This window comes from Urocitellus parryii, chromosome 6 (genome assembly GCF_045843805.1).
Source record: "Urocitellus parryii isolate mUroPar1 chromosome 6, mUroPar1.hap1, whole genome shotgun sequence".
NCBI classification, from domain to species: Eukaryota; Metazoa; Chordata; class Mammalia; order Rodentia; family Sciuridae; genus Urocitellus; species Urocitellus parryii.
Window position 1 is genome coordinate 149,614,550 of NC_135536.1, and position 16,222 is coordinate 149,630,771.

Below are 16,222 nucleotides of genomic sequence, written 5' to 3' on the forward strand. Positions count from 1 at the left end.
CTCTGCCTGTTTAGAAGGTTTTCCTTTATTACAATGAACTGCTTTTAGTTTCAGTTTGTCTTTTTGTTTGAAATATGGATGAGAGCATGAAAAAGATGAGATTTGCATAGCCAGTTTTGGAAATTTCTAGTTGGCTGTCTTAACATTAAAAATTGAAAAAAAAAATCTTGAGTATTTATATTCCTTAATTTCTTGTGCATGAGTTTGGCTGCTGAATGCACATTTAAGCATTTTTAAGGTTGGCTCTCTTAACCTTCTAAGGATGAGGAGCATAAGCAGGTGCTATCTACACTGGGAGCAATACTTTCTGTGACCCACAGCTTTGGAAGGTGAAGTAGCTGTTCAGAGTGATGTGATGAAAGGAACCAGTCCAAAAAAGCTGCCACAGACCCTCTCAATGAGAGATTTTTTTAAAACTACTTTTTTTTTTCTCTGAGTAATAAAAGAAACCCAGTACTATTAGGGAGGTGGATGCTAGTAATTATCTCACATTGAAAGTATTTTCATCAGCATGAAAAGTAAAACTTTTTGAAAAAAGTCTTAAAGATTCTATTTAATAAATAATCTGATCTAAGGAACCACTTCTGCAAAATTTCAATAAATTACTGAAAACTCTACGGGCTGTGGGATAATTAAAAACAAAAAATAATTACTCACAGGAGATATACTCAGTTATTTTATTATAATTTTTCAAACAAGTAAAAAAATTCCCTCCCCATCTTTTTTAAATTTTTATTTATTTATTTAGTTTTTTTTTTTTTTTTTTTTTTTGCTTTTGCTGCTCTTTATGTCACAGGGAAAAAGCATCCTTTCAGGAGAAGAAGCTGGCCCCAATGAAGAGATGACCCCCCCACCCCCACCCCATTGCTCCTGAATTTTCTGAGGATAAGCTGACTGGAAGCCAGGTGCTTTCTCCTTTCTTTCTTTAGGATTATCAGAGACTATTCTAAAGCTCTCACAGGTTTGGAAGTATTAGTTTGTTAGTGAGGATTTTACCCATCTTATCCTTATTTCCTGGAAACAAGCTCTTTTCTTAGTGAGGCAGGTTTAGCTCCTCAGTGTCCTTGGCCAAGAATGGTAGTCTCCAGAGGTAATCTTGGAAGGAAAAGGCTGCATATTGCTGCTCAAACAGGGTAGCTAAGGACACATTTTTTTTTTTTTTAAATTTCCTCAAGAAATGTAGGAGGCACCAAAAAAGACGGCTCGGATATCGGGCTGTTCCCTCAATGTGTTATGAAGCCAGAGGCAGGACCATTCCTGCCTTGTGGATGGGCCCCAGTCACAGTGAGCCCCATTACCTGGCTGAACCCAGACAGATGCAAGTGAGGTGTGGGGTGGATTTGCTTCCTTACCAGGAGCGGGCATCCTTCAGCCCCTTCTCTTTGGAAAGAGGGCCAGGCCGGGTTTCAAAGCAGCCTAGTAGGGGCTTACACAGTTCTTTGTCTCTCTTCTGGGTCACAGAAGTGCTATCACCTTATAAGAGGCCCTCCAGCGACAGTCCACTGTGGAAGTGTCTTCAAAGGAGAAATGTGAGCAGGCTGTCATGTTTGCTCTTATTTAGGCCAATTCAACTTGTGAGTTCAGAACCTTGTTTTATGGACCCATGGTGTCTTTGGAAAAACTCCTGGCACCTGAGCTGCCCGGCACCGGGATAGATTAACCACACCTCACCACGCCCTGCGAGGTAGGTTTTCTGGTGCCCACTCTACAGTCCCCCGCGGCTTGGATGGCAGTGTGAATGTTGCTTGAGACGAGGGTTGTGGGAGTAGGTTTTGCTTATGAAATGGAGCCGTGTATTCCTAAAGGGCCATAGTGACCACTACAGCGTCAGCGGGCGGCAAGGTCCCTGCTTTCTCCAAGAACCTGGGTGGGATGGAAAGCAGGTGGGAGCCGCAGGGGAGCCTCCACCCCAGTCCGGGACTGCGCATTTGCTCCTAAACCCTGGGTGCTACCAACCGCACGCAAGTGACCGCTACCTGGAAGAGGTCAGTCGCTAGGTTAGGAAAAAGATGAAATGAGGGGGGAAAAAAAGCATGTAAAACACTCCCTTCTAAAAACAAAGGGCTGCGAATTTCTTTATTTCTCTTATAGAGGAACAAAAATACTCTTGCAATGGCTATTGAGTTTCCACAGGTACGAGGCAGATGCTAGGCTAGCACACCCACTTCCAACAGTATGACTTGTTTCCTATCCGTCTACTACCTGAGTGGCGTCAGTGTAGGTTCAGGCACCATTAGGAACGTTTGACCAAACACGTACACGGCACTGACAGAGGAGGCGCCGGCCTTTCGGTTGACCAGAGCATGTAAAAAAGACACCGACAGAATGGAAAAGAAATCCTTTTGGGGGAAACCTCGCCGCCCGCACACCACGCGCTCAGGGCCGTGGCCCGCGTGCCTCGCGCCGCCGCCGCAGCTCCTCGCGGTAGCAGTACGAGCAGTAGTGCTCCGTCTCCGCGCGCCCATAGAACGCACAGTTCTCGCGCTGGCAGCGCCGCTGCGCCGGCCCAGGGCCACTGCGACCGCACTCACCGTTCGAGCTCGAGCGTGCGGCTGGCGGGTCGGCGTCTGCGAACTCCAGGCCGTCGCGTGTAGCGCCAAAGCCATTTGTATAGGTCTGCGATTTGTGCTCGGCTGCTGCCGTGGCTCCCGTGACGCCGGGGAGGGTGCTGGGCACAGCGCGCGCAAGAGACTCAACCGTATTGACCGTACGCAGGGCAGCGGCCCGCGCAGGGCTGTAGCTCTGTGAAGACAGCGAGCGGTTCTGCTGCGGGTACGTGGCGCATGGCCGCAATGCGCCCACTGTCGGTGCGCAGGCCTCGTCCCGGGCACCCGCCGCCTGCACGTGGATGACGCTCTGGCGCGCTGGCGCCGGCGGGCTTCGGCCAGGGGTCTGTCCGCTGGCGCCTGCACGCCGGGTGCCGCCGCTGCTAGGAGAGGCGGTGCCGCCCGCTGCCACCCTTGCCGCCCGCGAGCCCCCAGCGGACCCTGGACTCGGGCGCTCTTTGAGCTTAAGCACCAGCTGCGTGGGCTGCCCGGCCGGCGGGCCCGGAGAGGCACGCTCAGTTCCAGGAGTGCCCTCGGCCTCTGGCCTGCGCTGCGGCCGTTTGGTCGTGGAGGTGGCAGCGGCCGCGGCGGCTGCATTGGCCGCGGCGTCGCGGCGCCGCTGCTCCTGCTCCGCACTGAAACGCTCCTGCGCGCTGGTCAAGTAGTAGCCAATCATTTCCTCGTGGAACTGGTGCCGGTGGCTGGTGAGCAACAGACCGGCAAAGATAAACTTGCGCTCGCCTTGCATGGCAGCGCGCAGAATGTTGAGGCTCAGCTTCACGTCAGTGCTATACTTCCAGGCGTCACCCCTTGTCCCGCCTCCCTTCTCGGCCGGGGATGAGCCTGCCGCTTTGTCCGTGGGCGACGGCGTGGTCTTCTCTGAAGGCGATGTGCTTGCTGATGCACCGGATTCCTCTTTGCTGCCCTTGCGAGACTTGGTCTTCTTCTCCTTGGTGCGCTCGGCTGTGTCTCCGTTCTTGCCATTTGCGGAGTTGGCACGGCCCATCTTACCGTGTACCAGGCCTCCCAGGCCACCCATGTTTTTCTTTAGCTTGATGCCCAGGGTCTTGCTGAAGCTGCCTAACTTGTTGGCCACCGAGTCCGCTCGGGTCTTGTCCTTCTCTTTGCGCTGTTTCTCCTTGTCTTTGTCTTTGCCATTCTTGCCGTTATTGCTGTTGGAATTGCTGCACACGGAGTCACGATCTGAGTCAAGGGAATCGGCCAGGGACTGCACATCCTCCCCAGCTGATGCCGTTGGGGACTCTGGCTGCGCCAGGGGAGCCTACGGGCAGAGAAGAAAAGTGGGGAAGGAAGGTGGTTGGAGAAGAGCTGTCCTCACTGCAGTCCACGAAGACAGACCCTGCCCATGTGTTGCTTTCCCATGTGTTGCTGAAGCTGGGAATCTGGCACTTAGGTCCAGTCCAGACTACCCCTCCAGTGCTACAAAAGTGGGATGGGATGTGCTTAAGGGAAAGAAGCCCAGAGGAGTGGGCCTTGGTTTTCTGCAATAATGAAAAGATAGGTGTTTTTAGAAGGCTGTGGTAGGGGTCTTTTATCTGAGGATGCCATCTGGCCAGTGAGGCTGGACTGCCCTCATTTTCTCTCTGAATTCAGAGACCTAAGAGTTTAGAATCCTGAGTCAGGTGGGAGTGGGGGAACATATAACCTGCCTGGCTTAGAGCTTTAGAGTCATAGTTAGGGTTAACAAGCCCAGACTTTGGCTTTCTATCCCTGGCCAGACTATCTTGCTCTAAGAACCTGTCTTTGCATCTTGGAAAAAACACTCCCTTGATTTGGTGATGACAAATCACTTTGGGGGTTCCTTTCCCAGTTTGGAAATGTGGAATGCTAATTTGAGAAGTATTCTGAAATAGGTCTGGGCTCAGCAGAAAAGATGTTCCCAGTTCCCAGAAAAGGTCTTCTATGGGGGTGTGAAGTTGGGTGGGGGAACACTAGGGAAAGAGCATCTTTGTGAACACCTTGGATGACAACCACTGTGGAAACATGGTTAAGACCAATCTCTGGGGCAGGTGAGGAACCTGAGAAGGAGCTGAGAGGACGGTGGAGGAGAAGTAGCTCCTATTGCTGATTTGCAGAGGGACCTCCCCAGGTGAGGAGAGAGAATGCTGACCCAATGTCACTGGAATGGCAAGGCCCCTCATGCCAGCAGCTGGGTGTGGCAGAACTGGTATACACCTCAATAGGCTTCCTGGCCTCCAAAGGAACCCAAGAAAAGGCTCATTGCTCCCCATTTAGTTTTTTTTCTTTCCCCCTAAGTAGGTTGAAGAGAGGGGTCACTGTCCTTTGGTCAGGTCTCCCAAAAGCAAGGGCTGGAAGAACTGGCTTCACCACTTCCCATGTCTCAAGCCAGTTTTCCATAGACACTAAAGTGTGGAAGTTCAGGGCCTAGAACCAGGAAAGGGAGAGATGCTTGGTCCCAGGACTGTCTGTGGGAAATACAAGAAGGAATTTAGGCTGTCATGTCCTGGGGCTGGCAGGGCCATTATTAGAATTTTCTACTGAGAACTCTGTGTTTGATAGGTGGCCACCAAATCCTAGCCAAGGGCCCTTCTCATTGCAGGGCAGAGATATGCCTGGACAGAGTCCTGATTCTGGATCTAGGATTGCTGCCATCATACCAGAACGTGAGTGCTGAAGAATATCTGCAGCAACACTGGCATCCTCCAGGCAGTTCAGAGGCAGGACTCAGACTGCTACCAACTGGCTGTCACTTGTGCCATTAATAAAATGGAATATCAGTAGTTGCCTGGGGATCCCTATGAAGCAAGGAACTGTGAGAACACTGAGCAGTGCCCAGCACCCCAAGAACTGACTCTTCCAGTCTACTTGCTTTCCTCATCCCACTCCTTTAACATTACTGATAAGCTCTACTTGATGCCTAAGTAAATTGATATCTAGAGAGGACCAATGATTTGCAAGGTATTTTTTTAATCCCTTCCCCTGGGAGTTCCCTACTAAGATTAAAAAAAAAAGAAGAAGAAATTAGTCAGATATTTAACATGAATCTCAGCATCTACAAGCAGGGGCGGCAAACCCCAGGGCTGGCAGCTTTGAGGGTGATGTGCTGCCTCCAGAGAGAAGGAAGAGGAGGGGCCACTGAGGACTTGCACCCTCGGTTCCCTGGCTCTTCCAAGGACCCACACACAGTTTATACTTAATTCCACTTCCCTGCAGCACATTGTGTTCTGATCTCAACAGAGATAGTTTTGTTGTGACTTGCCTAGAGTTTGTTTTCTGAGGCATGTTTATACCTCTCCCATAGAAAATAAAGGGACAAAAATCCCCTAATCGGAACGCATGTTTGCATGCACACATACACCCACCTACACACATATACCTATACCCCTGATCCAACAGGAGTTGTCTGGAGCTAGAGCCAGGGTGGCTTTGGCTGAGTACGGCTGGGACAGAGGGAGCTGGGGGCAGGGCTAGTGGGGCTTGGTATGGGCAGCTGGATGGCCCATGGGTGAGCTTTTGGTAGCATTTGGAAGGATGCCCATTGGCCAGGATGGCACAAAGCGGCTACCGCCTCTTTACCAGGAGTACACGAGGCTCACCCGGGTCTCTGAAGGGATCCGGATCCATGTCACATTCATATAGCTGTGGAGAAGGTTCAGCTTGGCTTCCAGCGACAGGATGAGGCTGACAAGACAAGAACACTGAGTGAACACAGCTGGTCCAGTCTTGCACCCCACCCTTCTGCCCCCAAGCTAGGAGGCACAGGGGCGGTCCAGCCCTGCCCTGGGAAAACCTTCTTAGTACAGCCCTCCCTTTGGGGTGCCAGGGGAGTCAGGTCAGGGGACAGTCTTACTGGGCTAGCCGGGCGTTATCATTGTCGTCTTTCCCCCACTCCCAGTCCTTCCCTGGGTCCACCGCGAAGTGCAGGGGTAGGAGCTTGTGCTCAGAATCTGTCAGGGGGATCACAGCTGGAACAGAAGAGAGAGACCAGGTGCCAGGCAGCCCACTGGTGGGCCAGGAGCCTGGAAGCCTCCAGCAATATCCAGGGAGGGCAAAAAGGGAATTCCAGTGCCAGGTGTCCTTGTTGTAAATGAACCCAATGGAGATACACACAGACCATCATGCCAGTAGGATAGTTAAGACTATAGGTTTCAAAACTGATAGTGTTGGGGCTGGGGTTGTGGCTCAGCAGTAGAGTGCTCGCCTAGCATGGACGAGGCCCTGGGTTCAATCCTCAGCACCACAAATAAATAAATAAATAAATGGCACTGTATCCAACTACAACCAAAAAATAAATATATTTAAAAAAACTGAACTCTGGGTCTCCTTGGGCTTGTCAAATGGCATGTCCTCCATTAAGCATCAGGGTGGGAAAAAAATTGATTTCTGCTTGTTATTTCTGAGGAAGGACCAGGCAGGTGAGGTATATTGTGTAAAAGACACTTTGCAGATGGCCTGCTCCTCACCTCCGTCTCATACTAGAGATGGAGAGTGCAAATTAGAAGAGAGTGGACACTGCTGACCTCTGCTCATTTGCGATTTCATGCAATAGGACTGTATCAGTACCTGAGTCTCAGGGATCCACTGGGACCTGCTCATAGGGAACTCACCCATGCAGGACACAGATAAGCAGGTTAACGAACACCTCACTTCAAAATGTCAGGTGGTGATGAGTCTGGGAAAGAAGCCTAGCCAACAAGCAGAAGGCAGTATGGTGAAGCCTTTGCAGGGCATAGTGAGGGAACCTTTGAGGAAGTCACATGTATTGGGGGACTGCAGTAAGGAGTAACTGGTTTGACATTTCTCAGAGGGGTTGAATCTTCACACACCATCTTGAATAAAGAGCTCCAAATGTGGAAAATCAGGAGGGCTAGGAGAGGGGTGATGTCTATAATTATATTTGGGATTTGCTAGGAGATCCTGAGCTGCTGTTCTATCCAGTGAAATCCTAATGATACAGCTGATTACACAAGGGTATTGTCATAGATGAGAAGCAGGAAGGAGTGGGGAGACAGCTTTCCCAATTCTGTATTCCAACTGAGTGACAGCATCCTTCTGTGGAGGCTTCACTTAGTTTTCCTGTAGGCCCCATTCCTGGGAGTCATAGCAGAGAAATTCATCCCAGGGCCTCTGGCCATCTGCTTTGTTCTTTTGCCAGAGTCCATGATTCATGCTAAGGGTGCCATGGCAAGAGCAAAAAGGCAAATAAATACATAAAATCTAAGACTGAACTATGAATAGTAGCTTTTCTGTTTAGAAATTGGAAATTTGACAATGCTGCCCTCTAGTGTTGCTAAAGAGAAAATGTGAGCACAAATATTCTCTTCCCTCCTTTGTCATCCCCACCCCAAATAAGGGGAAAGCATTGACCAAGAACCCGCTCAGGGGTTTTCATTTAATTTGGCAGTGAAATGTCTGGTTTGGGAGATCGGGGTGGCTCAGCCTGCCTCTGCTGCAGGCTGCTGTGTTCTATCTTGACGTGGCTGCCCTTCCCAGGGCTGAGCTTCTGGGTGGACACACCCAGGGAGGACTAAAGGGCTGGCTCAGAAACAGGCCTCCTTTGGGTGATGCCCAGAAGCCCGTCCCATGGTTCCATGAGTCATCACACAAACAGAGAGGGCTTGGCCTGGTTTTACCACCCATAGGGCTGGGGGTGGGTGGCAGAGGCTCTGTCTATCAACACTGTTTTTAGAATGGCTAGAGCAGCATGGCTTTCTGGAGTTCCAGGTCCTCAGGCATAGATGGCCAGTTTGGGAAGAGTATTCAAGAACTACATTTTAAATAAACATCCCCTGTTCGTGAAATCAGACAATTTGGGAAAATATTGTTTCAGACAATAATGTGTTCAAAGCAGTTCCTATGGTTACAACTTGGGCATTTCAGGTCTGGCTGTTCTCCCCTTTCCTGAGGGTAGAGTTGCCATTGGAAATACCCATCCAGCCACAACTACATTCCTCAGTCCCCAGGCCCCCAGCATTTGGGAGGAAACAGGTGCCTTGCTGTACCCATGGGCTATGAGAAAAGCAACATGGGAAGTGCTGGGGGATGTGACTAGGAGTGTGTGTGTGTGTGTGTGTGTGTGTGTGTGTGTCAGGGGGCTCTCCTCCTCTTCCCTTCTCTATCCATGCTTCCTGCAGGAGATGGTGGTACTACATGATGGCAGCCATGAACTCCCAACTCCTCTCTTAGGGAAGAACTGCCTGCCAATCAGAGCACAGTTTAGACTTTCTTTGCACGAGACCCCTACTTCCATTATGTTACACCACTATTTTGGCTTTCTCACCACTCTCCCAGATTAACCACTTAAACTAGGACAGCTCCATACCCCTGTGGCCCTTACCTCCCTATTATGGGGGAATTCCTATCCTCAAAGTTGGGCTGGAACCAACTCCCTGGCCTGCCCACTACTGAGCAGACAGACGGATATACCTGAAGGTGCTACTTCCTGCCCACTTTGAAGTTTCCAGGCAGCCTCTCAGGTTTTGATGGAGCAAAGGTTAGGTACTGAGTGAGGTGCTGGGAATATGTGTGCTCACAATTAAAAACAACCAGAGAATAAAGGAAGTTATCTGATCTCTATAGAAGGTAAGCTGTGGCCCATTGAAAGGACTTGGGTCTCAATGTCCTGAGAACTCAGAAAACAGACTCTCTTTCTGAACATCAGTTGCTTTGCGTGCCTCTGCCTTTCACAGTGCATACTGAAATTTCCCTTTTGGAAACCTGGCCTAACCTAATAAGAGGTGTAGTCATGTGGCCAGTTGCCCCCTAGTGGCAGATGTTGAGAATAGCAAATGCTTTCCAAAATAAGCCTGCAAAGTTTTGTTTTAAAAATAACTTTCCCCCAAGACCTGGAGATGGAACCAAGGGCTTCACACACAATAGGCAAGTGTTCTACAACTGAGCTACATACCAGCCCAGTTTGGGGGGATTCTATCCTGTCTTTTAGCCTGGAAACACATAGGCACCATCTCAAACTAGCATGGACATATTTGGAATACTTATTTTTCAAAAAAGAATGTATATTTCTGTTTGAGGCATAAAAAGCTGTCTCACCATTATAATGCTAAGTCAGACAAACTGAAGATTCACAGCTTGTCTTTAAAGCACTGGAGAGCTGAAGTCATGGGAGATCCAATGAACCAGAAATGTAAAGACAGAGACTTCAAGGAGAGATGAACATGAGCTTAAGAGAGGCTGACTCAGCTAGATTCTACTAATAATAATTCAGTGAAAATTGCTAAAATGGTAAAAGGAGAGTATAGTCTAGAGAAATAATATAGACCCTGGGAGGGTGAAGGTATGAAGGAAACATATATGTACAGGACCTAACTTGGTGCTCATAGAAAAGACTGGTGTAAATTCTATGAAAGTGTCCTTTAGAGAGCTTTGGTTCCTATCTCTACTAAGCAGTGAAAGCTTAAATTACAGGGTCACAAAATCTAGCTGCATTGAGAATAATGTTCTGTTCTGATCAAGCATTTCTGTCTTAGGCTCTGTACCTGTCCCCCAGTAAGGGGTGACCTCCCTTAGCTGTCCTGATTAGACTGATCCAAAAAAAGGAAAGGCACAGGGGCTGGGGTTGTGGCTCAGTGGTAGCGCGCTTGCCTAGCATGCATGATGCCCTGGGTTCCATTCTGAGCACCATATACAAATAAATAAAATAAAGGTCCATCAACAACTAAAAAATATTTTAAAAAAGGAAAGGCATGCCTGTTTTTAGGAATAAAAGTGATTTATCTCAATCTTCACTGTCTTATCAAGTGACTGTCTTTCAACAATAAAACGATGAGGAATCAAAAAGAAATATCCACATGGACAAGAAACAAAGCAGTTGACAGTATAAGACTCAAAGGAGACATAGGTGTTGAAACTATCAAGTATGGAATTTAAAATAACTGATTGGTAAGTTAGAGATGGATATTGTGGATGCTGTAATATTTGATGGTTGATTTTAGCAGAGAGATGGAATTTCTAAGAAAGAATAAAGGGAATTGCTAGAAATGAACACCCACATACACTAATATAGATTAAGAATGGCTTTAAGGAGCTGATTGGTTGACTTTACACAACTGAGAAAGAATCTGAACCTCAGGATCGGTCAGCTAAAATTTCCCAAACTGGAATACCAAAAGAAAATGGGGGCGGGGGTAGTTAACAGGACAGAACAGCTGAGAACTGTGAGATAATAACAAACAGTGCAAGATCTGTGTAGATGTATTCCCAGAAAAAGCCAGAGAGAATAAGACAGCAGAAATATTTAAAGAAAAAGTGGCTGACAATTTTCCAAAATTAACAACTAAACCCACCTTAGCTCCAAGAAACTAAGAGAACACCAAACAAGAAAAATAACCATAAAAAAAACCCATTTCTATGTATAAAACTTTTGGAAACCAAAATAGAAAATGATTAAGACAGGCAAAGAAAAAGATACAGTAAATGCAGAAAAACAAAGAGAATAATTACAACAAGCTCTTTGTAATAAAACAGGTAAGGCAGAAGATAATGGAGTAGCATCTCAAAGGCCTGGAAAGGAAAAAAAAAAAAACAAACACTGCTAATCTAGAATTCTATACCCAGCAAAGGTATCTCTGAAACAAAGGACACATAAAGGCTTTCTCAGATAAAAATGAGTAAATTTATTACCTGTAGACCTGCATTGGAGGAAACAGTAAAGAAAAAATTTCAGGCAGTAGGAATATGGTACCAGAGGAAACTTGGATTTACATAATTAAGAGTAATGGAATGAAATTGGTGCAGCCAATTTGGAAAGCAGTATAGAGATTTCTTGGAAAGCTGGGAATGGAACCACCATTTGACCCAGCTATTCCCCTTCTTGGTCTATTCCCTAATGACCTAAAAAGAGCATGCTACAGGGACACTGCTACATCGATATTCATAGCAGCACAATTCACAATAGCAAGACTGTGGAACCAACTTAGATGCCCTTCAATAGACGAATGGATAAAAAAATGTGGCAGTTATACACAATGGAGTATTACTCTGCATTAAAAAATGACAAAATCATAGAATTTGCAGGGAAATGGATGGCATTAGAACAGATTATGCTAAGTGAAGCTAGCCAATCCCTAAAAAACAAATGCCAAATGTTTTCTTTGATATAAGGAGAGTAACTAAGAACAGAGTTGGGAGGAAGAGCATGAGAAGAAGATTAACATTAAACAGGGGTGAGAGGTGGGAGGGAAAAGGAAAGAGAAGGGAAATTGCATGGAAATGGAAGGAGACCCTCATGGTTATACAAAATTACATACAAGAGGAAGTGAGGGGAAAGGGGGGGAAAAACAAGGGGGAGAAATGAATTACAGTAGGTGGGGTAGAGAGAGAAGATGGGAGGGGAGGGGATGGGGGATAGTAGAGGATAGGAAAGGCAGCAGAATACAACAGACACTAGTATAGCAATATGTAAATCAGTGGATGTGTAACCGATGTGATGCTGCAATCTGTATACGGGGTAAAAATGGGAGTTCATAACCCACTTGAATCAAAGTGTGAAATATGATTTGTCAAGAACTATGTAATGTTTTGAACAACCAACAATAAAAATTAAAAAAATAAACTAAAAAAAAAAGAGTAATGGAATGGAATAAATGAACATGAAATTTTTTTCCTTTCATTTAATTGCTCTGAGATTAAGCAACTGTCTAAAGTAAAGAAGCAGTACACAACAGAGGAAGTGGAAATATTACTTGCAAATAGAATATCATTAATTAAAGATGTTTATTGTAGAACCTAGGGAAACTCATAATAATTAAAACTAGAGGTATAATAGTAGATTAATAAAGGGGATAAACAGAACCATTAAAAAGTTCAATCCATCCAAAATACGACAGCAAAAAAATAAATAAAAAGAACAAAGAACAGATGGAACAAATAGAAAAGAGTTAACAGGATAGTATCTTTTAATCCATACATATAATTCATGCAATCAAATGGAAATTGTCAAAACTATCAACAAAAAGATAAAATTGGCCGGGTGTAGTGGTATACATCTGTATCCCAGGGGCTTGTGAGGCTGATGCCGGAGGATCACAAACTTAAAGTTAGTCTCAGTAACTTAGTGAGGTCCTAAACAATTTAGTGAGATCCTGGACCAAAATAAAAAATAAAAAAGGGTTGCAGATATGTCTAAGTGTTTAAGCACCCCTGGGTTCAATCCCTGGTACCAAAACAAAACAAAACAAAACAAAAAATACAAAATTATAAAACTGTCATATTGGATTAAAAAAAAGCAAAATGCAAGTATATACTATTTATAAGAACCCCACTATAAATCTAAAACATAGATAGGTTAAAAGATATTCACCAATGAAAAGAGAACTAGAAAGAGCCATACTAATATCCGACAAAATACATAACAAGGATTGTTACCAAAGGAAAAGAAGAACATTACATAATGATAAAGGGATCAATTCTCAAGAAAATATAACAACTCTATATGTACGCATGCTCTGAACAACATTATTTCAAAGTACACAAAGCAAACACTCTAGCTCTTCCTTATCTATATTTCAAGACCCCTGTGGATGCCTGAAATCTGGGATAGTAGTGAACCACAGGGATACTAATTTCCCCTTATAGAAATATACCTATGATAAAGTTTGATTTATAAATTGGGCACAGTAAGAGATTAATAACAATAACAATAGAACAACTGCACTGTAATAGCATTCATGTAAATGTGGTCTCTCTGTTTTCTGAAATTTCCCATTTAATATTTTAGATGTTAGCCTACCACTGGTAACTTGAAACCATGGAAACCAAAACCAGGGGAAAAGGGAGGTACTACTGTGCTAGCAAACGAAGGAGAACTAGACAAATGCAGTATAGTGGGAGACTTCACCACTTTTTGAAGCCAGATTTTTAAAGACAGGTAGTCAGTGTAGATAAATTGGGTCAGAAGGGGGAAACTGGAAACTACCCCCTGGGAGATTGGAATCCCTCCCCAAAAGGTTGTTAATTAACTGCTGAGCAGACCAGGAGCTGCAAATCAATACCTCCAGGGCTGCCACTCCCTTCCTGCCGTCTAGCACTCTACCTAGGCCCTTCCAGCCCACCTGCTCACTCCTTGGCCCTTCTACCTATGTCCCCCAGTCACTAGGCACCTTGAGGTGAAATTAACAAGATAAGAGAGAAGAATGCAGGAGAACAAGGGAAATTGTGGACGTATAAAAGGGACAGGACTTCCTTATCCCAAGGATTCTGCTTTTGGGTTCCCTTCTTCCACCAGGGAGAAGTCTGTTTTACTATCCTTTAATAAAGCTTCTTACTTTCTACTCTACACTTGCCTCAGTGTGCTTCTCTGGTGTTATACTTCAACATTTGAGGAAGCAGGACCTGTCAAGGTATCCAGTAACCAGTGGTATCATTTTTCTCTCAGTAATTGATAGAAAAGGGAGAAACTAGTAAGGGGAGAGTATCAAGGCCACGGGTGGCAGAAACAAATTCACTTAAAGTTTATATGCAGATCCTTGGCTCAGTTATCAGTCTATGGAATAAACTTGCTATAGAATGAATATTGGAGCCCCTTCAAATTCACATTGAGGTCCATTCCCCATGTGATGGTGTTAGGAAATGGAACCTTTGAGAGGTGATTAGGTTTTGAGGGCAGAGTGCATGATGGAACTGGTGTCCTTTTAACATGAAACACGGGAGACTCCTCACTCTCCACAATGTGAGGACACAGTGAGAAGGTGGCTGGCTGCAGACTAAGAAGTGAGCCCTCACCAGACACCAAATCTGCCAGCATCTTGATCTTGTATTTCCAGCCTTCAGAACTGTGAGAAATGTACTTTTGTTGTTTGTGAGCCACACAGTCTATGGCATCCTGTTGTAGTCACTTAAACTGATGACACTGGAAAATGCACGAAGCAGAATTAAGACAACCATGTTGCTGAAGATATTTTTAGGCTAAGGGAGCAATCAACCTCTAAGACTATCCTTAAGCTCCTGCCTCATGCCAAATGTGGGTGGTGATTTCCTCATCCCCCAGTGGGTGTTCTCAGTACATGCATCCAATGTAGCCCTGGGAAACACTGACAATGAGAGGAATTCTCAGAAAGCACCACTAGGTGACACACCAGTAGACCCAGACTCATTCTCTATATTCAGGGCAGTGAGTCCTGGCTGCTTCTGTCCAGCAAGCAGGACAGGTGGCCAACACTGTTGCCTTTCCCTCCACTAAAGGGGGATTTGGTGGAGAACATGCTTTTACTCCAGCACTACACATGGGTGGCATGTGGGTGTCCAGGAGCCACCTGATAGACAGACTGGCACATCACTCAGAGATCAGGGTAAAGCTCATTAAGAGGGATGGTGACAGCAGCTGGTATTCCTGTGATGGCACTCCTTCTGTGGGCAGGGACAGTTTGGGAGGCTGAGTGTCTGTGCCTGCTGAGTAGCTCAGGAGGGTGCAGGGACAGGACTCATGCAGGAGGCTGGCATCTGGGCTAACTCCTGTGTTCACGTCTCTTCAAGCCTTCAGGCACCAGTTAAAGACCCTTAGCCAGTTCTTTCTAAACTTTTGCTGGCATCCTGGTGCACCTGTGCTTTGAGCTCCTGAGCCAATGATCCTTAGGGCTGGGTATGAAGCAATGGGCAGCTGTCTGGTGGATAAGGCATCTCTTGTGCATTTAGTCAGCTCTCTAGAGCTGCACCCTCTGTAAGCTGAGGAAGAGGAGCTAGGATGGGGCATCCAGGTCTGGGCATTCCAAGGCTGTCTCCTTTGACATGATTGGGCCTTTTTTATTTTTGGTTGATTTGACTTGCAAATCAAGAAACTTTCAAAGGGCCAGGAGGCTGCTTGGAGCTGTAAGCAGAACTTAATGGCTCCTCAGAGGCTCATGCTCTGCAGTTCCTAAGAGGAACAGCAGAGGAAAGTGGCCCACTGAAGCTGGCTACAGCCTCCGCCTCCCTCCCCAGGGCAGGAAAAGCTGCACTCTGTCCTCCCATGCTGGCAAACCTTTCCTGGCAACTGGCAAACTTATAAATTAGCTGAAGAGAAGAGAGGCTAACCACAAAGAAAATGAAGGTAATTCACATTTTTTAGGCACTTTCTGGTTTCTTACGCCTCTTTTTTTTTTTTTTTTGACCACAAACTCGTGATTCTTACCATAATGTCCCTTCATCGGTGTTATTACATATTTCCTTCATTATTGTTTCCAGATAGGTACACAGATGGGTCAATTTGATTTGAATATGATAAAAAAGTGATTCTGAATAAAAGTCATTTTGTTTTTAGATCACTATATTAACAAAGTTATGTTATAAAAATTACTTAAGTAGAATTTTTAATAATATTCATAACATGTGAAGACAAATTCCTACTAAAAAGAGATTGGTTCTGTTTACTATAAAGTAGCCCTATAGGACAAAGCATAGGGTATTGTCAAATATATTGGAAATGATATTATAATCATGACCGGGGATGTAGCTCAGTGATAGAGCATTTCCCTCACATGTCTGAGGCCCTGGGTTCCATCCCAGTACCTCAAAAACAAAACAAAACAAAAAGCAAAAAAGATGTGACAATTTATTTGATTAGAGAACATTAAAACACAGATTAGTATTTGATTTAACTACAAGTTACACATCAAATACAGATGAAAATCTGTTTTCCTGACTTGCTATGTAGAATGATTCTATTGGCTCCTTGGCTCATTTTATAAATGTTGTTAATACAT

The 16,222-nt window shown here is 45.6% G+C and overlaps 1 protein-coding gene across 1 annotated transcript in view; it reads right to left on the minus strand.

The window, feature by feature from the left end:
• Positions 1–2,327: 2,327 nt before the first annotated feature.
• Positions 2,328–16,222, minus strand: part of Otud7a (OTU deubiquitinase 7A) — a 131,310-nt gene continuing 117,415 nt past the window's right edge. The window contains exons 10-12 of the mRNA XM_077800293.1: positions 6,379–6,493; positions 6,125–6,209; positions 2,328–3,828 (exon numbers count right to left, since the gene is read on the minus strand). Coding sequence (XP_077656419.1) covers positions 2,377–3,828; positions 6,125–6,209; positions 6,379–6,493 — 1,652 coding nt within the window. The 3' untranslated portion in view covers positions 2,328–2,376. The remainder of the gene's footprint in view (positions 3,829–6,124; positions 6,210–6,378; positions 6,494–16,222) is intronic.